The sequence below is a fragment of the Thermobia domestica genome, chromosome 17 (genome assembly GCF_964235325.1).
Source record: "Thermobia domestica chromosome 17, izTheDome1.hap1.1, whole genome shotgun sequence".
Taxonomy (NCBI): Eukaryota; Metazoa; Arthropoda; class Insecta; order Zygentoma; family Lepismatidae; genus Thermobia; species Thermobia domestica.
Genome location: NC_137470.1, coordinates 76,456,031 through 76,480,136, shown reverse-complemented (window position 1 = coordinate 76,480,136; position 24,106 = coordinate 76,456,031). Strand labels below are relative to the sequence as shown.

The 24,106-nt window shown below is 37.7% G+C and overlaps 1 protein-coding gene across 7 annotated transcripts in view; it reads left to right on the top strand.

Moving 5' to 3' along the window:
• The window catches only part of LOC145673765 (solute carrier family 35 member H1), a 232,607-nt gene that overhangs the window by 135,657 nt on the left and 72,844 nt on the right, over positions 1-24,106 (top strand). For all 7 annotated transcript variants that reach the window (XM_081743520.1, XM_081743518.1, XM_081743519.1 and 4 more), the window contains exons 4-5: positions 13,088-13,160; positions 23,454-23,572. In XM_081743520.1, coding sequence (XP_081599646.1) covers positions 13,088-13,160; positions 23,454-23,572 — 192 coding nt within the window. The remainder of the gene's footprint in view (positions 1-13,087; positions 13,161-23,453; positions 23,573-24,106) is intronic.

Below are 24,106 nucleotides of genomic sequence, written 5' to 3'. Positions count from 1 at the left end.
AAAAAAGTTCATTTCCACAGATAAGTTTTTAATAAATTCTATACTAGGTCAAATTTATCCGATTAAGATTGGTATTACCCTTTTACCTAAAATCCATTTTTATATGATCTTCCTGCCATACTGCTCTACTCAGAAATCTTTTTCTTATCGACTTTCTAACTAGAAAATTCCCTGATTCCTGATTGGTTACCATAGGCTACTACAGCCAGTTTCTTTCCATCACAAACCAAAATATAAAACAGGGGGGCGCGGTGGCTCAGTGGTAGAGCGTTCACCTTTGGTGCTTGGGGTCCCGGGTTCGATCCCAGCCTCCGCCAAGTGAACTTTGTGGTGGACAAACACCGTGCTCGTGGGTTTTCTCGGGGTTCTCCCGTTTCCTCCCACTTTCTTCATTCCACCATTTCACTCATCTCTCATAATCACCGTCTCCTTTAGCCTAACCGGCATAACCGTGGGACGTAAAACTCAGAGATTTCATTTCATTTTTTTTTTCAAAATATAAAACAGAAACAAAAATCGCTAATTTCATCCCCCCCCCCCTCTCTTCCTGTTTGATACCATATGCATTCATATTTTATAACTAGGACTAATCTAATTTACAAAATAACCTTTACAAATACCTCTTAAACATGAATCTGTATATATATAAAAATGAAAGTCACTATGTTTCTGAATTCGTACCCTTGAACCACCTGACCAATCTCGATCAAATTTGCCACATAGGTGACGTTCGGGCGTGAGATAATTTTTATCATTTAACTTTGACGGTGCAACTTACAAGGGAAAAGAGGGAGATTATATATCGAAGTGGAAGATGGTTTGTTTATACACCAATCGAAAGCACTAATGACGCCTATTACGAAACTGTAATAAAAATTTTCCGAATGCATATACTGTACATGTTATATGCATATACAGGGTGTCCAGAAAGTCCGTTGCCACTGCTAGAAATCGCAAACGGTGAGGCGGATGCCAAAACAGCAAATCACGTTTGTCTTCGTTTCAAAAGTACAATACATCGAAGTAAAAATTGTTGTCCTAGGGTCACCCACAGGGTCCCAGGCGGGGTCCAACTCAAAAATTACAAATTGTAAGGGAATAAATTAACATATCGTTGGAAACCTGTTGAGAAATGAAAGAAGACGGAAGAAGTCTCGACTCTCTAAAATTACCCTGTGCAAAATGGCTGCCGGTCAAAATGTCAGCAAAAACATGATTGTAAAATCTATGGCCACCCCAAAAAACCTGAAACGGTAGACATGTCAAAACAGCAAAACCCATTGGTCATCATTTCAAAAGTACAATGATTTAAAGTAAAAAATTTGTCCCAAAGTTCTCCGCAGGGTCCCAGACGGATTCCTACTCAAAATTTTCAAATGACAAAAGGGGTTAAGTAGCATATCGTTGGAAAGCTGTTTGAAAATGAAAAAAGACAGAACTAGTCTCGACTCTCTAAAATTACCCTTGCAAAGTGGCGGCCGGTCAAAATGTCAGCAAAAACGTCATTGTAAAGTCTATGGCCACCCCAAAAAACCTGAAACGGTGAGACAGATGTAAAAACAGCAAAACCCATTTGTCATCATTTCAAGAGTACAATGATTTAAAGTAAAAATATTTGTCCCAGGGTCCCAGACGGGGTCCTACTCAAGATTTTCAAATGACAAGGACGGTCAAGTAGCATACCGTTGAAAAGCTGTTGGGAAATGAAAGAAGACAGAGCAAGTCTTGATTCTCTAAAATTACCCTGTGCAAAATGGCGGCTGGTCAAAATGTGCATCCTCGTTTTGGTTCTCGGAGTGCATTCGCTTTCCATTTTGCAATCGGCACTTGTTATTGTGAGACCCTTGCACGTATTCGATGTTCCTGGTGCAAGAAAATTTTTGTTTGAATCATTTTATACTTGATAATCCAGACAACGAGCATAAGTTCCACTATTGTACAGTACATTATATGATAACTTGTCAGTTCCATCCTTAAAGATGTCAAATGTTATTTCTTTTATTTTCTTTATTTCTTAGTTTGCTTTTATTTTATTTCTTTTTTTTTTTCTTTATTTATTTAGACACTACTGGGCCCAAAGAGCAGAATCTCAGAGTAGGGGCATTTCCTTTCTTTCAGTTGAGTACAATAATTAAAGTGAAAACAAACTAGAACCCGACTAGACAGAAGAACTAAAAAGCAAGATGTTTGCAGTGTTATCGCAGAGCGTCCAGACTTGTTCCATCCGCTTTCATATAACAACAGCTTTTAAACGATATGCTACTGACCCCCCCTCCCCCCATTTGAACATTGAGGAGGATCCCGTCTGGGACCCTGCGGAGGACACTGAGACAAATATTTTTACTTTCAAGCATTGTACTGTTGAAATGAAGATACACTGCTGTCCTGTTTTGACATCTGTCTCACCGTTTCAGGTTTTTTTTTGGGGTGGCCGTAGACTTTACAATGACGTTTTTGCTAACATTTTGGTCGGTCGCCATTTTGCACAGGGTAATTTTAGAGAGTCGAGACTTGTTCCGTCTTCTTTCATTTCCCAACAACTTTTCAATTCCCTGTTATGTCCGATATGTTACTTGATCCCCTTATCATTTGCAATTTTTGAGTTGGACTTCGCCTGGGACCCTGTGGGTGGCCCTGAGACACTTTTTGCTTTGATACGTTGTACTTTCAAAATGATCGAACATGTGTTTTGCTGTTTTGGCATCTGTCTCACCGTTTGCAATTGCTAGGTGTGGCAACGGACTTTCTGGACACCCCTGTATATTCATATAACTCGCACAGTATATGCATTCGGAAAATTTTTATTACAGTTTCGTAATAGGCGTCATTAGTGGTTTCGATTGGTGTATAAACCATCTGCCACTTCGATATATAAAATCTTCCTCTCTTCCCTTGTTAGGAGAAGGAGGAGAAATATAAAAATAAAAATGAAAGTGACTAGTTTGTGACTGAAGAACTCTTTAACCACGCGACCGATCTCAGTCAAATTTTCAACATGGATGATGTTCGAGCCTGGAATGGGTTTTATGATTTTGCTTTCACGGTGCAATTTGGAAGAGGGGAAAAATATAAATGGTCGAAAGTGACCGATATTAGTGTCGAATCCATAGTTTTCGGGGTCACTGAGACGAACGAGTATTCTGCTAGTACTAAACAAACATATAAATAATACTACACAATAATACTAAATGAATAAGTATTAAATTCACAAAAATGAACGTGTACAATTAACTTACTTAATCTTTAAGGCTCTTTAATCATTTATTCCACTGGTCATCACTTTTTAAGTCTGAATTCCAGTTCATGATTCTATGACCTTGTATTTCAATAAATCTTGCTTATTTCCATTTTCTGAATAACTTTCTCTCCTCTTGTCCCAGCACTTTTACTTCACTCCAATTAATTGAATGTCTTGTGGCTGTTATGTGCTTGTAGATTGCATTTCTGTCTCTCTTCAACTTAATGTCGTGCTTATGTTGTTTTATTCGTTCTTTTAATCTGTTTTCCGTTTCTCGACTTCATTGAAAATTAAGTAATAACATGCACTAATGTGTACAGAGGTACGTTAAACAACCGTTTGTGAATAATAACAAATAATGATTCATCGGGGGAACATTCTGGTAGATCTAGGAAATGAAAATTGGAAACCTTTAAATGAAAATTATATGTGATAAAACAGACAGAAATTCAGCTGAACGTACTTGGGATCAATTCTGTAGGAAAATGCAGAAATAGAAGATGTAAACAGCAGAATTACTAGTGGTTAACGAAATGAAGAGAAGCGGCATTAGTATTGTCTGACCGTAGGGTACTAATACGCCTTAAAGGAAAAGTTCACAAAACAGTAATGAGACCTGCTTTATTGTACGTGCGGAATGTTGAACGAACATGAAGCGAGAGGAACAGAAGTTGCACGTTGCGGAGATGAAGATGCTTGGTGGATGTGTGGAGTGACGCAAAAGGACAAAATTAAGAATGAAGTTGTCCGGAGAACAGTAAAGGTGACACCAGTAGTAGAAAGACTGGAAGAAAGTAGACTGAGATGGTTTGGGTATGTAAGAAGAAGACCTTTGGAATATGTAGCTCACCGAGTGGATGCTATAGAAGTGAGTGGGGAAACTAGCCCGAGGCCAGCCAAAGAAGAATTGGAAAGATTGTGTTAAGAACGATATGATGCAGTGTGGTGTCACAGCGGATATGACACAAGATAGAAACAAGTGGAGGACAGCGATCCGAAAAGCTGAACCCAGCTAACTGAATAAAAGGCTTAGAAGAAGAAAATAATAGAAACAAAGAAACAAAGATAGCCGGAGCAAGACTGATAGAGGGACGTTGCCATTCCGGATATTTTGATAAAGAGAGCAGAACAAGAATAACGAAATATTCCATGCATTTTGGTTAATAGGGAATTATGATTTTCGGAATAGGTATCTAAGCAAGTTGATGCTATGTGTAGATGTGAAAAGATCACAAGTGAAAGACAGGCCATGTCACAGACTTCGTAGTGTAGAATGCTGCGTCTTACATGATAATTGATAACATTTTTTACAGTGTTTGTCCCTTAGCTCTTCGTAACACACATAATGTAAGCGATTGAAGATCGTGAGCTATTCATGATAACAAGAGAACTGGTAGCATAGACAGGAACTATCATAGTCATCAACAGAAAAAACTAGTTGAAGTTTGTGATTCAGCACATCAACAGTTTCCTCACTTTTAAATCACTATAGCAAAACAAAAAGCTAATATAGGAAATATTATCTTCCGATTTAAACATTAGGAAAATATTTCAGCTTTATTGTAATTGATTAATAGAAAACTACAATGAAAATAGACTTGTTACAGATTCATACTACCCCTACATATTCAGTGCTGAATTCAATATGGGAGTTACACCACTAGTATCTGCACATGCAAATGCTGTGTCAAAATTAAAAATAAACTGCATAGCCTGAAAAAAAAAATAAAATAAAAATAAAAGATTCACAACAAATAAACGAGCTAAACCCCGAACATAAATTTATGTCAGAGGAGCTCAAATGGCACGAACAACTTTGAAGAACATCAGTGAAAGTAATATCCCTAGTATAGTTACCATTTCAGTTATCCTTCAACAGGCACTACCAACTCCGAAAATTAATTAAAAAATTCTGTGTTATAAAAGGAAATTGTGCACCTATAACTTGGGAGTACATTATGTAAAAACAACCCCCCACCCCACCCTATGTAGCGCACCGTCATCGTCGGTTACAGGGTGGAGCTGAGAGGGTGGCTTCATTCATCATGCTTAGATCATTTTATCCGCTTGTTCTCGCATGCCCTCTCAGCCGCGAATACCGCTGTTGGACTCTCGGATAGTCAGTAGACTTCTGTGTTCATCCGAGCTGAACGTGTACTTGTCCCATGTTGCTGTGTGCATCCGGTTTTTGTTGTTGTTCGTTGTGCTGTCTCTCTGAAATCAAAATTAAAAATGTAATAAATATTTTTAATGTATAGAAATATCCTTTTACCCCTCCCCTGAAAAAAATAAACAAAAAAGAACATAAATAAAATTTAAAAAATCCACACCTTTTCTTTCATTATGAGCCAGTGGGTGTCTTATGTTTTCGTTTGATCAATTCTTTTTTCTTTCCTTTCTCCGGGACACGCGTTTATCATGGACGGGAGTGAATTTCTTTCACCCCCTCCCCATTTCTGTTGACCGCATATGCTACACGCTGATCCCACGTTGAGGGCGTGCCCATTGGATTGCAAGGGGAGTAGCGCGAGTTGTTCTCGCAAGCGCCTCGGTGGGAAATTGCGGCGTTCACACCTTTACCGTGTATAAATGTATAACAAACACCGTCATTCTATGAGTAAAAGTTCAGTAGAAACGGGTCCGGCTCACCCTGTCGTAAAAAGCCAAAACCAACCTAGACATAAACTAAACACTATTTAAATAGAAAATGTGGAAAAGACAAGTATCGCGACATTTGTACTTCAATATCTTGTAATTAAAGATAAAGACACTGATAGTTTCACTGTCGAAGCTAACAGCCCGAGGGGTATTACGGGCTTGTCCCCTTTCCGTATTTAATATTAAGAAACTACGGAATTGCACTTTATTAATGGAAACTCTCGACGAGAAGCAAACAGTTCAAATTGACTTCCATTTGACCAGTGAACGTGTTCGTAGAACCCCACCGTTTACTGAACGCCCCTCAAGTCGTGATATCATGTTGAGACCTCCTAAATGCGACTGAGGAGGAGATTAAATCAGGGCTGGCTGACCAAGATGTTGTAGACGTAGCTCGTATCAGAAGTAAAAAGTCAAGTGAACTGTTTGCTACTCAGTCACTGATTCTTTCTTACAGTTTGCCTACTTTTCTGGACTAGTGAAAGCAGGTTATTATTGACTTAAAGTCCGTCCTTACATTCCGAGTCCCCTGCATTCTTTCAGGTGTCAGTACTTGGAGCACACCAGCACGTCGTGTAATACGAGTGCTGCTGTTTGTGCTAATTGTGGCCAGAGTAGTAATGGTGCGGAACCCTGTACAGCGACCCACTCCTTTTGTGTCAACTGCAAGGGCGAGCATTCTGCTTGATCTGGGGACTGTACAGTCTGTCAGCGTAAGAAACGTATCCGAGTACTAATAGTTGAGATCTCTGCTGCCGATGCAAAGCGTCGCTTAAAACAAAGCATTTCTTCCTCGCTTTCTATGTGTTTGCCATCGTTGAAGCTACTTCTCGGAAATCTATGGCAACCGACGCATTCGACGTTTTCATCGCAATGGATTATGTTCCTGATAATGTCCAGAAACAAAGGCCCCAGTTGTTTTGAGTAGCGAACCTCCAGTATATACGCCGACTAAATGATACTGATCTCTCCCGAAAAAAAAAAAAAAAAAATCTACACCCGTTCTTAAGCCACTTGCTGTTCCCTTGAAATCTGGTGGAAGACGACCTAATGGATACTGAGTGGATGATACTTGGCACACGTGGGAGGTTCGCCTTAAAAGTAAATATTTCGTTTTATGTCACGCCTTCAATTGAATCTCAGCGTCTTCAGTAGTCACCTTGAAAAGTTGAAACAGTTTATCTCTGACCACTTACAGTACTTGTCTGTTTGCAGGAAACTCATTTCAAGACTACCCAGTCCTCTCTTATTTCTGGCAGTACAATCTACAAATGTGATGAACCTGGTACTAGTTGCACTACTGGAGGCGTAGCCATAGGTGTTTCCAATTCTCTTGATTCTCGGCACATTAACATAGTTTCCGGAGTACAAGCAATTGGAGTGCGAGTTTTCTTCCCGCCCGGTTACCAATTGTTTCTTATACATCCCTCAATCTGAAGCTTTTACGGCCGCCGATCTTCTTCAGCTCTACCATCAGCTTGGACCACCAGTCTTGCTTATGCCTTTCATCATTTATGAGGCTCTGTGCACTCTGACGATTGTGGGCGTCAAGTAACGGGATTTCTTGAGGAGAGTGGGTTGTTCCTCCTCTGCGTTGGTAGTTGTAAAATGTAACTTACGATTACGGGATCGAATCCAGACCATAAATTACATAGGGAGTAGATTTTTTTTTAAAGGTTCCTCATTCATATACTCGTGGGATAACAGACTAGCTGTGTTTTTTCAGAATTAATAATGTTAAGCAAAAAAGAAAAAAAAAGCCATGATAGTAAAGATCAAATATGTATTTAGAGAATTATAAAATTAAATTTAATTGTTGGATATCTATAAAATCGATTTTCAAATAATAAATTAGAAGTATATATTTAAGCCAACTGTTGTAATTGTTGTAATTAGAAGCAGACGTGTCTTCGTGTTCTGCGCAATTCTCTTCAATTAGTGGTGGTGAAATGAATTTGGTGCTCTTTGGTCCGAGGTGAACTATGGTTAAAGTTTTGATTGGACTTTTGGTGAAATCCGTTCTCGAATCGCTTCAGTAGTTCAGATGATTGACTGAAAATTTGCTATTTTTAATTGAGGGTTATTAATTTTCAAACAATATTATATTTTCAACAATGTAGTTGGGTATAATTTAAATTTAAAATTTTGTAATAACTATGGAAGATGATCGTGATTCTTCTGACGATATCAGTAATCCGTTACCTGTTATTAGTGATGACATCAATAAATGCTGATATCTCCCATGTAAGCAATGCATTAGGATCAAAATTTAGCCAAAAAAAAAATCAAACCCAAAATGATTCCGCTTTAAACAAGAGCATTGAATTTTCAAACAGGCCTAGCGAGACTACCTGTAAGCTTTGTAACAACTTGTGTGTTAGTTTAAAAGGCCTAGCAATTCACAACAGGAGGTGCCATTATGATATAAATAAAACCAAATCATGCTCGCTTTCACGGAAGTCGCAATCATCCACTGATAATGTCGATTACCCAAGAAAGAGGTCGATCTCCAAATGCAATAAACTTCTAGCAAGATTAAAGTCTTCTATTCCAATGTTACGCAGGGTACCTCGAGGGGCTAGAGCTACAGTGGCAGACTCTCTGTGCGAGCTATTGCGACAGATAGTACATACAAACGACTCAGAAGCTTGGATGGATCTCTTCTTTTTTCCTTACGTAACACTGTGCATTCCATCAAAAGCTGACAAAGTGAATAATTTAACATCATGGGTTAAACAAAGAGTGCAATATTGGTCTGATTCTCGCTGCGAAGCCCTTCCTAACCACAGTAAAAAAATCCTTCAAAGCTCGACGACCAGCAAATTCCACTTTTAACATCAAGACTGTCGAGAACAAATTAGTAGAAGGTGATGTCCGCAGCGCAGTACGGCTTCTCGTCTCAGAAAATACTATAGCTTCTCCGAATGGAACTGTATTAGAAGCATTAAAAGAGAAACATCCGGCTCACAGCCACCCTTTTGAGCCTCCCGATCTCATTGAACCCAGTATTGTAGCGCCTAGAGTATCAGCTGACGAGTTTACGAAGGCACTTAAATCCTTTCCCTCTGGGTCATCAGGAGGTATGGACAGTCCCCGTCCTTGAATATTAAAGGACCTCCTACTATCCCAAGACTGCAAAGCTTAAGACCATCTGACTAACGCCATCTGCGATTTTCTCCACCTGATTATTTCGGGTGATGTGCCCACGGAAATTAGACCTATTTTCTTTGGAGCATCACTAATAGCTTTGAGGAAGAAAAGTGGCGGCATTTGTCCCATCGCAATAGGCAATGTGTGGAGGAGATTATCAGCCAAAATCATTTGCCATAGAATTAGAGAACCTCTAACACATTTTCTATCCCCACACCAACTGGGAGTTTGCGTCCCACATGGAGCAGAAGCAGCAGTCCACGCTGCTCGTATGTACTACTATTTTCCACGCCATCAGGAGAAAGTGTTTCTGAAGATAGACTGCAGAAATGCATTTAATGAGTTGAATCGTGATTCTATGGTCATACAGGTAAAAAAAAGTTTTTCCTCAATTTATCGATACATCCATCAGTGTTACTCGCAACCGAGCAACTTATACTTAGGAGACGAAATAATCCTATCTCAGCGTGGCGTACAACAAGGCGATCCTATAGGCCCTGGTTTGTTCGCACTAACTTTACAATCCATTGTTAACAGTATCAATACGGAACTGAACATATGGTATTTGGATGACGGGACTATAGCTGGAGACAAGGATACAGTACTAGAGACATTAGAAATGATCCGTAGACGGGCTAAGGAGATCGGATTGCAAATGAATTTCTCCAAATGTGAGGTCAGCTTTCTCGGAGTCTCCAATGAGCAGGCTAATAACCTCTTCAAGCTGTTTGACGAAGCCGCGCCTGGGATTCAAAGAATTTCGACAGATAACGTCAGCTTACTAGGAGCAGCATTATCTACTGAGGCAAGACGAAAAATATTAAAAGACAAAATTTCCAAATTAGAATTTTTTTTACACGTCTTTCCTTGATTTCAGCACACACTATCTTTTACCTACTACGCGCCTCATTGTCCATTCTAAGGCTGTTATACTTTCTTCGCTGTGCTCTATCTTGGCGGGATGCTGATCTTCTGGAATCCTATGACAACACCTTAAAAATCGGTCTAGAATCTATCCTGAATTGCTCACTCAACAATAACTCTTGGTTGCAGGCGTCCCTTCCTGTTAACCACGGAGGTCTCGGCATTTGCCGCGCCATTGACCTGGCTGTTTCATCCTTTCTGTCTTCATCCCTTCTGTCTTCTATGGCGCTAAGCCATTGATCGAGACCATTCTCCAACAAGATCTTAGCCTTGTAACGGATTCGGATGTCAACGACAGCATTTCTGTATGGTCATTTATCGTGGGATCAGATCCCCCTGATCTCGATAAGAGAGGATTACAATCCTCTTGGAACGATCCCCGAATAAATCATCACTTTTCGTTACTTCAGTCATCCGATAACCCAGAAGACAAGGCCAGACTCCTAGCTACATCATCTCCTGAAGCAGGCGCTTGGCTCCATGCTATCCCATCACTTTCTTTAGAATTGCATCTTCCCAATGACAGTTTTCGAATTGCCAGTGCACTGCGTTTGGAAGCAGATGTTTGCGAGCAACACAGATGGTCCTGTCTGTAGAAGTGTCGTAAACAAGAAGGGCCTTCACGGACTCTCCTGTGTCAATAGTGTGGGCAGACATTCACGCCACTCCAGTGTCAACGACATTATCATGAGGGCACTAATTTCAGCAGGCGTTCCTTCTATATGTGAACCGTTGGGATGCAGTCGTGCAGACGGTAAAAGGCCAGATGGTATGACCCTAATACCGTGGAAGAAAGGAAAAGCACTTCTATGGGATTTTACTTGTTCCAATATCTTCGCCCCATCAAATCTACATTCTTCTTCAGCACAAGCTGGCAACGTGGCTGCTCGTCATGAAACAGAAAAACGCAAGAAGTACAGCAATTTACTTGACAAATATCATTTTGTCACTATAACTATCGAATCAGGTAGTTCCTGGTGTCCCGAAGGTCTTAACTTTATAAAAGAAGTCGGACACCGCATTTATTTATCGCCAGGAGACGCTAGAGCAAGCTCTTTTCTAATGCAACGCATCAGTATGACAGTACAAAGAGGGAACGTTGCATCAGTTTTGAAAACGCTACCCTCTGGTAAGGAACTGGAGATCTTTTTTCCTATTTCTTGAATTATAAATACCTACTGTATTGTATATTTCTTGAATTATGAGTGTCTGTTTTCTTGTATATTTTTTAAATTTTAAGTGCATATTTTACTATATATTTTTAAATTATAAGTGCCTGTTGTATTGTATATTTCTTGAATTATATGTGTCTACTTTACTCTATATTTCATGAATTATGAGTACCTAATTTACTGTCTATTTCGTTGATCACAAGAGCTGTTTTTCTTTATCTATTTCTTGAGTTATAATTACCTATTTTACTCTTTTTTAAATTATAAATGTCTATTTTACTGTATTATCTAAGTTACAGAAGCCTTTTTTACTGTCTACAAGTGCCCAATTTACTGTATATTTCTTAAATTTTAAGTGCTCAATTTATTTAATAATAAGATTATATTTTTAAGCCAACAAAGCAATATAAAGGTTAACAATTTAGAAAGAAACAACAGCCAAAATAGTTATTAAATTTGGTTGCTAATAAATATGAAAAGATTCTTTAAATGTAACACTGAATGATAAGTTTCCGTGGTATTGTAAGTTTTCGTTTAAAATGTGAATTTCGAATGTGTAATAATCTGACGCAATGCTATTTGAAAAAAAAAAAAAAAAAAAAAAAAAAAGAGTTGTCTCAACTTCGAAGCTTTAACAAGAGCAATTATCGTTGTTGATTTGAATTTTAGAGTCCCGTACAGCACTGAGGTTATATGAGACTTGGACCTATAGCTTAACGTGATATCCGAACCACATGAACTCCCATCGGTTATCGAACCCCGGGTTACCTGTGTTGAAGGCGCATACGCTAGGCATATAGATACGAAGATGTTCACGAGGAGGAGAGTAGTTACCCCTTCTGCTGACTGTAATGCAGAAAACCGTAGTCACACAAGATGCACTTACATATTAAATGATAGTTCAAATTACGAATCTCTGTATAAGTGACAAAAATATATTTCAAAATATTTAGTGAAGTTTGAACGCTAGGCATGCCTTTCAGCATTAATCGAAATAGCTTTGTAGGAATACTAGACCAAGCAGTGGTCAAATGACACTTCGTCAATTTACGAGTATATTCTAGCTTTTCAAGTGTTATAACTACACAAATAAACACACCTTCCCTCCTTTTTTTTTTCGGGTAATTGTATGTATGTGTTGTTAAGGAGGGTGCTTTGATGTAAGCCACTTGGTGACATTTTCTGGAAAGTATTTCCATAAGAATTTTTACAATACATACTGCCATCTAACGATCAATTTAATGGGATCTTACAGAAACTGTTCTTGAGTATTGAGGCACATTGCTCATTGTGTGACTAGGCTCTGAATTCCTTCCATGAAAAAATCCCCTGTTTTACCATATCATCACACTTGAGCAACTTGAAGTTTATATATATATATATATATATATATATATATATATATATATATATATATATATATATATATATATATATAAAGAGAGAGAGGTCCAAAAACGTGAAAGTCGCAAGACAACCAATGTGGGCAATAAGCTGAGTGGTTCTGTGCTTTGTGCTTGAATCACGCCCATAGTTCCTTATCTTGCGAGCAATATGCAGGTCAGAAGGCCACAACTTTTGTTTTTGATTGCGTCCTCTTTCGAATGTGTTGTAGAGTGTGAGAGTAATGGTATGCATTGATTTTTTGAACTCCAGCGGTAATGGTCAGCAAAGAATACAGTAGGCGTGAATTTTCCTACTGTGTGGGATTTGCGTTTCTTAGGATATCACGTCGAAGAGTGTTTCCACTACGAGTTTCCAACTAGCAACGAGTCAAGGGCTCTAGCGAACATCCTCTACTTTACAGATTTTTTCCTGCATTGATTATTCTAATAGAAAAATAAATAAATAAATAAACTCTACAGTATTCAAAATGATTAATTGACTTCTTTTTCCTTTTGTTGTGAGTTCATTGCTTGTTTGAACTCATTTTCTTTCTTTGCAGATATACAATGACCAAGAGTACTGCAATAATTTTTATTTTGGGATTTGCACTTCTCTTTAAACTGGAAAGAAAGGTGAGTAGTTACAAAATACCTATCTTAGTTTTGCGTGGTTAGAATCATGTTGATTTGCATGATTTACAATTTGTCACTTTTTTTTCTATTCTTTTTTGTTTTTAATACTCAAACATGCTAACTAGGTGTGTTGTGTGGAAGTTATGTCAATATTAATATTTTCCAGGTATTGACATCACGTCGAAAAATATTTTAGATCTGTATGTATAAACAAGAACAGGTCAAAAGCACTTAGTTACAAACTTTATTAAAACTTTTTTTCTTTCTTTCTTTTGTGGAGTCTATTTTAAATTAATGTTGATAAGATCAATGCTGATTTGTTTGTACTTTCCTAATCTTTAAAATACCAACATAAACGTGGGATGTTAAAAAATTGAAAGATTCCATTTTAAAATACCGAAGATTTTCATCACTGAAAAAGTTTATACTGCTGTATTATGAGTTATTGTATGGCAGTAAACTTCCCAACGTTCCAACTTAATACTCGCAAGTCATTTCTAGTAAATCTTTTAGGACATTTCTGTTTTTTCTCCTTTAAATAAGCTACTTAATATCAGTGTCCTCTTTGGAAAGCAAATGCTAAGTCTATTTAGGCATAGTTTTAGAAAGATTTCAGAAATAAATGAGGTAATGTTTCTGTTTATTAAGTCAGATTGATGTAGTCTTTATTTTATTTATTTACTAGCGATTGATTACCCACTTCGCTGGGTTGAAATATAAACTTTAAATGCGCAGCTCCTTCTGTCATATGTTTGGTAAAAAATGACAGTAAAAGTTAAACACTACTATTGTGGGCTGAATTTGGACTTCGTGTGAATCACATCGAAAGTGTCACTCTTCACATCAGCGACCCCGAAAACTATGGATTCGATACTAATATCGGTCATTTTCGATCACTTTTATATATCGCCTCCTCCCCTCCCCTAAGTTGCACCGTCAAACTGAAATGACAAAAACCATCCCAGGCCCAAACCTCATGTATGTTGAAAATGTGATCGAGATCGGTCGGGTGGTTCAAGCGGTGGATGTCACAAACATAAGTCACTTTCATTTTGATATATATATAGATTTTTAAGTTATAAAGCCTTTCATTTAAAATGTCTAATTCTGGCCGATTTCCGATAAAAAATAATACGAAAAAACTTAAGCAGCAGTTTCTTTTATGAGTTTCATATGAGATAGATACACTCCCTCTCAACATTGAAAGTAAAGTTTCCGGGGCTTATCAGTAATTGCGATTTTGGAGACTAAGCAATTCTTAGAACACAACATAAAATTTAACTTTTTTAACGCTGTTGGACAAATTAATAGGCAACTTTGATGCCTGCTGTGCACTAATATATTAACGTGACATTTGCTATTTTGTTGCTAACTATAGAAGATTTGCATAAGATTGCATTACTACTGCATCACGGTACAGTGTTTCGAACCGGCGACATCATGCGTAAACAAATGATGGTGACTTTTCTGCAAAGGCAAGTCGTGGCATTTCGCATGATGAACTCAATAACGTTTGTAGCACAGACTGTTTTTGTCGCAAATGCTATTTTGATTGCTAGAAAAATTAAAGACCATTTCATACCCACCTGTTTTACCACTGGAGACTGTTGTTATTTTGGTTACCTTTATTTCCTTCTTTTCCTTTCTTCTACGTGATTTTTGTAATAGCATTTCCTGGTCAAATTTGGAGTTCTCACGTGACGAATATATGTGTGTTTTTGTTTTGAAAAGCTTTTAGTTACATTTTAAAGGATTCGTGCTACTGACGGTTAGGATGAACGAGAAGTTTTTGATCAAAAGATTCATTATATTTAGGTCAAAAATTTTCTTGTGGGCCTTCTATCTGGAGAACTACATTTAGTGTAGCCAAACGCAAACTATCACTTAACTCAGTATGTTGTTAATTTTGATTTTGACGTCCCGTTCAGCAGCGAGGCGAGACAAGCGTGGACCTACTGATTAACGTGGAATCCGAACCCCATACGCTCCCGCCGGGAATCGAACCCAGGTCTTCCGCGCCAAATTAACTCAGTATGATGTGCTTATTCCGTTAAAAAAAAAAAAAAACTTGATTTAAGGGCCGTACAAAAATTTTGTGACCCCTCATCCAAAAATGCATCAAAAGATCCAATATATTTCAATCAAAAATTTTCTTGCACGCCTTATATCTGGAGAACCATATATAGTGTAGCCAAACCCAAACTATAATTTAACTCAGTATGATGTGCTTATTCCGTTTAAAAAAAAAAAAAAAAAAAAAAAAAAAAAAACTTGGTGTAGGGATCGTTTAAAAATTTTGTGGTCCCTGATCTTAAAACTAATTATTGGCCAAGATCGCAATCTTTTGATAGATTTCTTTTGACCATTCCTAAAGTTCTTCTTTCTTCCGTCAAGACAGTGAACCAAGAAGACTACTTTCTTGAATCGGAACACATGTGCAGTACCGTTGAATTACAAATACAAGCACAGTACTTTTGTTTTTCTTTTTTTGTTTGTAAGAAGTGTTTCCTCCTTAGGTCAATTTTCACTAGTTGACATGATGCTTTATATATTGACTCCTGAATATATAGAGTGTGAACAGAAAGGTGTTTCGACGTTAATGTATTTCTTATTACCCAGTTGAAATAATCAATAAGGAACATTACAAATGGTGATGATAATATTGATTGTTGACAACTCAACAATGAGATACATGTATCTGAAAAGCTCTCAAAATAAACTCCCGAGTATACTTGTACTCGTAATGGGACCAATATTACTTATGGAACTTGTGAAAATAAGTTACAAAATGCACTTGAATAATCAAAATGATCACAAAAGACAAGAGTAATACCGTCAAGAAACAACAACAACCAAAAAAAAAAAAAAAAAAAAGACGCCAGAATTTGCTTTATAACAATCATTGCGGCAGACGCAAACAAACTGGAATGCTGAATAAAGAAGATTACAGTGACATCTACCGGAAAAAAGGTAAACAGCAACTTCAACAGCACTATCTGGCGGAAACATACAGAAACAGAAAAACGAGTATAACCATCCTTTAAAAAAAAAAGAAAAAGAAGAAAGAAACATGTATGGGTAAACAGAAGTTGACACAAGTATAGTCAGGATTTTATATTTTCAATAAAATTCAACACCCGAGTATTTTTGGGCCTTTATGTTAAGAGATTAGGTTAAAGACAAGTATTAGTAACTCAAAGATCACAAAAAACATTTATTGCTGCTTTCTATCTATGAGGAGTGATCAGAAAGTAAGATTACAAAGCCTACAGTGAAACGTGTATATATTATTTCGTACAACCATTACAGCCAACAGATAGCACATACATTAGGTTATTTTTCGACATAGTATCAATATCGGTTGAGGTAGTTGTCGTATTGTGGGATGAGTTTGAAGATTCCTTTCTGGTAAAAATCCTGTCCGTTCGTGTTCACCATTGGGAACAAACTTTCCGGTACTGCAGAATATCGTACACAATGTGATGAACGCTTCCGAACGACATTCTCAATTCTGCCACCAAACACTGTAACGTGATCCTTCTGTTGTTCTCAATTAGCTCCTCTACGCGAGCTGTGTTTAAATCTGTTGATGCCGTGCTGGGTCAGCCACTGCGCTCCTCATCGGTGACGTTTTCTCTACCAGCCGCAAACTTTCGACATCATTCTCCGATATGCTGACAAGACATTACAGTCTCTCGGTAAACCTCTATTAGCTGCCGGTGAATTTTAGCCACGGTTGCATGTTTCGCCCACAGAAATCGAATAAGTGAGCGTACTTCTCCGCGAGACTAATTTTCCAAACGAGTCGCCATTTGTGTTTACATTCAACTAGCGCCGTAGATGAAACTCTCCACACAGTTGAAAACTCCATGTATTACAATTACCGCACACTCTTCATTCCTCTATAACAGAGAAAGTCCAGAAATATCCGCCTTGTAATCTTAGTTCCTCGTATTTGAGAGCAAGAGAGGGTTGAAGATACTGTTTAGTGTTTCTTGTCAGAGTTTAGCACCCCTTTCTTGATCGAGGTTCTATGAGACGTAGACACACAGCTTACGTGCAATCCGAACTCTTAGATCGTTAAAAAAGAAAAAAAAAACTATAAATTTCATAACAAACTTATTTTCAATATTTGACCTTTCACAAACACATACCGGGAATCGGACTCAGCTCTCCCGCACCGAAGACGCGTACGCAAACCAAATAGCCACGAGGGAGTTCCTAAAATAATATTTACAGCAATAAGAACCAATAAAGCATTGACAGTGGTATACGGATACGTATAATACAAATTCAAAATAAAAGCAATGTACTACAGTTTCTTGTGTATCCGTCAAGTAGAAGCGGAGTTGTTTAAACTGTTGTTCAAACTAGCTACGAAATCAGTTTAGCTAGCGTTGCCGCTTAAAGATGTGCGGGAAATTAGATTTCCGCTATGTAGAGGTTACACAAAATGATCAGGAAGAAATTGTGAAGTATATATGCTATACTTTCTTGTACTTTTCTTACTACTATTCTCTGCATTAGATGTGATAGAGCTTGGAAGAATTGTTGTAAGACACCTATACGAAAAAAATGTACATGTTCGTACTGTAATTCACGATTTGAAGCACTTACTGAAACTTTCTTCAGTCTTTGGCTAAAGTTGAGTGGTTAGTAACTGGAGATGGTAGAAGGGATTGCAGGTCCATGGTTCGATCCCTGATCAAGTAAGTTTGTGGTGGACAACATTGTGTCCGTGGGTTTTCTCGAGGCACTTCCGTTTCCTCCCACATTATCTTTCCACCAATTCTTCCATCATCACTCACTTGCCTTAAACATCCGTCTCCCTTAGCCTAAAGGGATCTTAAACTCAAAGATTTCATTTCATTTTTTTGCATATATGAAGGTGTTCCAAAAAAATTAAACGGAAACCAAAATTAACCCTGATTAAAATGAATTATTTTGGCAACCATGCTTTCGAGGGATTCTTGCAGCAACAGGAGGTGAAGAGAGAGAGAAATTTGCATAACTTTACTAAGGCAAATGAATCAGAGGACTAAAACTGGAGCAAAATATTGCATTTCTTGGTTTAACTTAGTGTTTATATTGTCTACCAAACATACATTGGCTTTGTAATCAAGATCCCGTACGCAAATGTACAAAAAAAACAGTTAAAAAAATTGAGTCTCGAAGCGTCATGCTACGGCTATGAAAGTTATGTATGTTAAAAACTAAAATGTTATTCCAGCGGAATCCCCGTGGGTAAGTACAGTGGCACCAAAAAAAAAAAAAAAAAAAAAAAAAAAAAAAAAAAAAAAAAAAAAAACGCATAGCATGCTTTGACCCCGGATTGAATCAATTTCCCCTAGGGGCCGCAGTGTCTCAGTACGTTCACCTCTGGTGCATGGGGTCCCTGGTTCGATCCCAGAACGCGCCAGATGAACTTTGTGGTGGACAAACACCGTGTACGTGGGTTTCCTCGGAGTTCTCCCTTTCGTCCCACTTCTTCATTCCACCATTTCATTCATTTTTTATCATCACCGTCTCCTTTAGCCTAGCCGGCATAACCATGGGACGTAAAACTCAAAGATTTCATTTCATTTCATTTATTTTGAATCAAGTAGACTACGTATTAATAAGAACTAAAATTATGGAAGAAATAAACTATTAAAGTTTTTCTTTAAACGTGTCAAATTTACTTACGTAATGAGAAGTATTATATTTATACCTATTGTTGCCATATATTCTGTCCATCGTAAAAAGTGATCTGATACATAGAGCATTTGAAAAAAGACAATGTAATTTATGGTATGGACTACTTACCTACATAGTGTCCACAACAACATATATAGTTATTCAATATGCCAAACCTTGGCCTTCACACACTGCGAACTGTCTGGCTTCTCATTTATCGCCGCACGCACTACTTCCAGTGGTATCGATCCTGCTGTCTGCACCAAATCTGCTGTTAGAGCTTAATAATTTCGATGAAGATTAGAACAGGCTTTGTCCTTTAGAATGTTTTACAATTGGCAGTCCAAAGCGTGAAGACCGATCGCCACTGGTGATGAAATTCGAACATTGGACACTAGCAAGCTTTTATGTCGTTCTTGTCCTATGTATATTGTGGAATCTTGTTGGAATCATGATCGCTGTCCAGTAAACAGTACGATGCGTAAGTGCTTCACAACTGTCTCCACCACATCATTTTGATAGTTGACGGCGTGTGTTTTAATTATCGCCTAAAAAAAATCCAATTGTGTTAACTCCCCTATTAAACCATCACTGAAACTGACTGATCGCCCTTTCCACCTTATTACTTTTGTCTGTGGCTTCCTGAGAATTATGCGCATACAATCTATCATTTTGACTGTTAATTTTTTTTCTCCACAGTGAAAATCTTGTCATCTATGAAAAGGATTTGGTGGAGCCAACGTTTTGTCTACCTCTTAAGCAACCTCTTTGTTCTTGCTCTTATGTAACGCAAACATGCTGTAATTCTATGAGCGGTGCTTCGTCTAAATGATCCAAGAAGCCTCAGACCTTTAATAATGATTTGCCTTTCTCTTGCCATGATTTTCTACTTTCTGAGCGAATTCTGTGGGCAGTATATCGGCTACTGGTGTCAATTTGTTCGTCTGCAATCGGCGACAGACGTGCGATGCAAGTTATTATTATTATTATTATTATTATTTGTGACGTTTGTAAAGCATTCCAAATCTCCAGTGGTGGCTTGTTACACTTGTATAGCTCAATCACAGCAATGCGGTTCGTTTTGGCTTCCCCGTTCATCTTCAGTATGTAGCTGCTGCCACTCATTTAGCCCTAAGTCATGTGTCTTTAGGTTAGGTGTACTAACTCCTTATCGTCACCTGGAACAACTGTAGAGGCCTGTGGAAGTAGGGAAATATATGTCAGCACTAAGTACATTGATCATAAGTTTTAAATGTTATTTTGTCTTTGCACGGCGATCGTATGTTAAAGAACAGGGTATAAGGATTGGAACATATATCAAAAATACATATCTTTGGATGTTCCACGCAGCACGCAATTACACTTGATCATTAGATTCCTAAAATGGCGATTAGTTTTTCTACAAACTGAATTGCAGGGGGAAGAAAAGTAAACATTACGAAAGAGCAAAAAAGCGACTGGAAGCAGTCAAAATATAAGTATTTTTTTTTAATGGTTAGATGGAATGAAAAATTATGACGAAATATTAACAAACCCTGAAAGGAAAAAAGAAGTCGTATCGCATATGTTAATGAAAGAAAAGAAAGAAGAAAAAAAACGGTGATTAAAACATTACTTGAAAAGAGATAGTATCCTAAGGGATATGATAAAACGTGTTAACCATTACACTGAGAGCATTTGTATCAGTATAGTAGTCACAGTTTGCATTTGTTTTTTCTTAACTACTAATCTAATATTGTAGCGTGAGGAACGTGAAGGTTCTTCGCAATAGAAACAGAATTTCTCCATTTAATGCTATTTTCTCCCAAGTCAATCAAATTTGGAATAGTATCAACCTCTTCGATCTTGTTTTATATTATCCTCACAACTTTTAGGTCTACTAAGAGGTATCCTTTGTTAAGGCTTCACGACTATAACTTTGTGCGCTCTGTATGTATTCTTCATCATTTCGACATCCTTCGCTTATCTTATACTCCTCGTTATATCCGCTTATATTCGATGACCTGTAGATACTGTAATCTAAATGCATCTGTTCGTTTGTCTTTTCTCATGTATGGGTGCATTGACCCTTTTAAATTTTGGCTTTTTTTTTTTTTTTTTTTTTTTGGTAAATTATAGACTTTCACTCAAGCAGCTACAGCATCATCCCTATTTATCCTAAAATCGTGGTTCGTACCTCATTCTCTTAAGAATAGAACAACCCTTCAAACGGTAGCATTCACATGTATCTGAGGCGGGAAAATCGCGGGAAAAGTGGTTTTATACGCTTTTTTCTTTTTTGCACCTCTGGATCCCTCTGTTTTAACGCAGAGATCTGAAACAAATCTGAAAAATACTAAAGGGTACACTGAACGTGTGTGCAAAATTTCAGTCTTCTAGGTGCAAAAGTAAGTCCGCCAAAAACGTAATAAAAATAGGCCTAAACAAAATATTTTGATGCCATCGCCCCTATCTCAACGTAGAAAGGCATGAAACTACGTAACGTGTTCTACAATGGCTCCAGTCTTCAAAGAATCCCCCCCCCTCCTCAGAAAAACGAAGTGAAAAGCTTTATTAGTACTTTTTTAATTGAATGATGAAGATCCACACCCTGTCGTCTAAAAGTACACGACAAAATTTAAAACAGTTGAACAAAGAACGAACGATAAATGTAACAACGATTATGGCACAAATTAACCAGATATATACGCGTATATATATAAAATGCATACACAGTTTTATTCGTTTAAAAGAAATAATTCATAAAACAATCGATAATCGTAAATGTGACTCGTTAGGAGGAAGGATTCTTAGAATCCTGTAACACAAAGGCAAACAAATCATCCGCAGTAGTGTCTGCCCGCCTCAATGTAGGCGATGCTCCTTCCACCATTTCTGTTAACGTCTGTTAGAGAAGACTGCGTTTGACCTGATTTTTCTTTGGCGTCTATGGAACCCGGAGGTTCGATGCCGCGTTCACAAAAGCTCTCTATTGACTTCTATCCTTAGCCAACTGGATCCAGTTTCTACTTTGTGTTCCTATTTCTGCGAGATCTATTCTAATATTGTCCTCCCATCTGCGCCTAGGTCTTCCTAATGGTCGTTTTGCGATTGGTCTTCCAGTCAAGGCTTTGAAAGCATTTCTACTTTCTTCCATCCTAGCTGCATGACCTGCCCACCTCAGCCTTCTAGACTTGACGACCCTAACAATGTTGGGTAAACCGAATAAATTATGTAGTTCCTCGTTATGAAGTTTACACCATTCCCCATTCCCATTCACCTTGGGTCCGAATATTCGTCTCAGGATCTTGTTCTGAAATACTTTTAGTCTATGTTCTTCCCTCAGAGTAAGCGACCATGTTTCGCAACCATACAGAACAAAAAGCATGATTATCGTTTTATATATTTTAAGCTTCAAATTCTTCGACACAATTCGCGAGGACAAAAGGTTTTGATGTGAATAATAACACGAGTCCCGTGCTTTTAGTCGACACTTAATTTCTTCGTGAATATGATTTTGGTCTGTTATATTGATTCAAGATATTTGAAAGTGCCAACTTTATCAAAATAATTATTTGATTTTTTAACACATCTATAAGTTGCCGCATTACGATCCCGACGAACTTCCAACTATTTAGTTTTCTCTGTATTTACAAACTATGTATTTACGTACTTCTAAACCAATGTTCCTGGGTTTATTAAGTAATTTCCAGAAGTACCAACTCTGGTCGCAGATGTTTTTCATTCGTAAGAGAGCCTAGATAATGACAAGGAAACATTTGTCCGAATAATTTTGATAGTGACTGTACAATTAAGTCGTTTGCCCTTCCTTCCACTAAACCCACCACCACAATCACAGTGTATCTGCAATGCTGTGTGTATAAGATGAAAGACAATTGAAAACGTTATTGCAGCAAAAAGGAGCATCGCCTTATTAGAAATTATTCCAAGTACTCTTTGATGCAGTGTTTCCAGAAAGATAGATAGGACGAATTGATTCAGCATTGATTGCCATGGTCATCTGATACCACATCGCCCTTTATGTGTTACGTGGCGTTGCTAAATATATAGCATATGTATCTCAGTTATAGATATTAAAAATCAGGATGATGCTGTTATTTCAAGAATCCAGATAAGTTGATAGTCTCTATATGATGATCTTTTACCCAAGAAAGGGTGCCCATGTGAAAATTCTATTGATTACTTAGTAAGATGTGCTGTAGCATAACGCAAACTACACTCCCATATGTAAAATATTTACGACTTTTATAACAATTTTTAAAACTTTGCGAATATTCCGTGCATTCCTTTACAGTTTCACAGTTAAGGGTTGTACATACTGTATATACAATCGATTCTTGTGTAGCGTAACTGTAATATTTTTTTTTTCAGATTTTTTTTCTTTTTCCTCGAACAAGGGTGCTACGTGTGTAAAAGATTGTATTAAAATCTGAAATATGTTGATACCTTTGTGTTTACAAAAGTTAAATGCTAAATGTGGACACGTATGTTGTATTTCGAGTGGCAAGACGAATCTGGCTGAAGAAGTGTATACAGCTGTTAGCTGTGTTTAGCTTTGTTGTATTTCCATCAGTGATTGTAGTGAAATAATTCTTAGTGAAATTCATTTTATTTCAGTCGTGGACCCTTACATTGATCGTATGCATGATCTCCTCAGGCTTAATAATGTTCACTTACAAGTCAACACAGTTTAATCTCTTAGGATTTCTTATGGTATTGACTGCATCGTTTACAAGGTAAGTGATGACGCTTCTAGTTGATTTTCGCGCGGGAAAATAAATGTGCGAGTCTGGAAGTCGTAATTTTATTGGATACCAAAATATAAATAAATAAAATAATATTCTGTCAGATTTTGGACATTCAAAGGTGGAGACAATTACGTGAAGTAAGATGTACTAAAAATTAAGAAGTAACCCCATCAACAGAAATAACCCGTCTCCAGCGCTCATGCAGATCATGGATACTACTATGGTACAACTCAGCGGAACTTGAGCCAAAGAATTCGTCCAATGCATAAGTCAGTTCATCGAGGGGTCTTTATCGTCATCTCTGGAGCTGGTGATGTAACAAGTGGAGCAAACGTGATCTGGCGATGCATTGTCCGAGAGATTTGGACTATTAGTGAACGTTTCCCAGCCAGGTCAGATAATTGTGCCAAGGACAATCTGTGCAACACATGACTTTCTTTGTTCTAAAGCAGAATAACACGTATGTGATTCACAGTCACTAACTCCACGGCTTTTAATTTTCTACATTTATTTTTAAAAAGC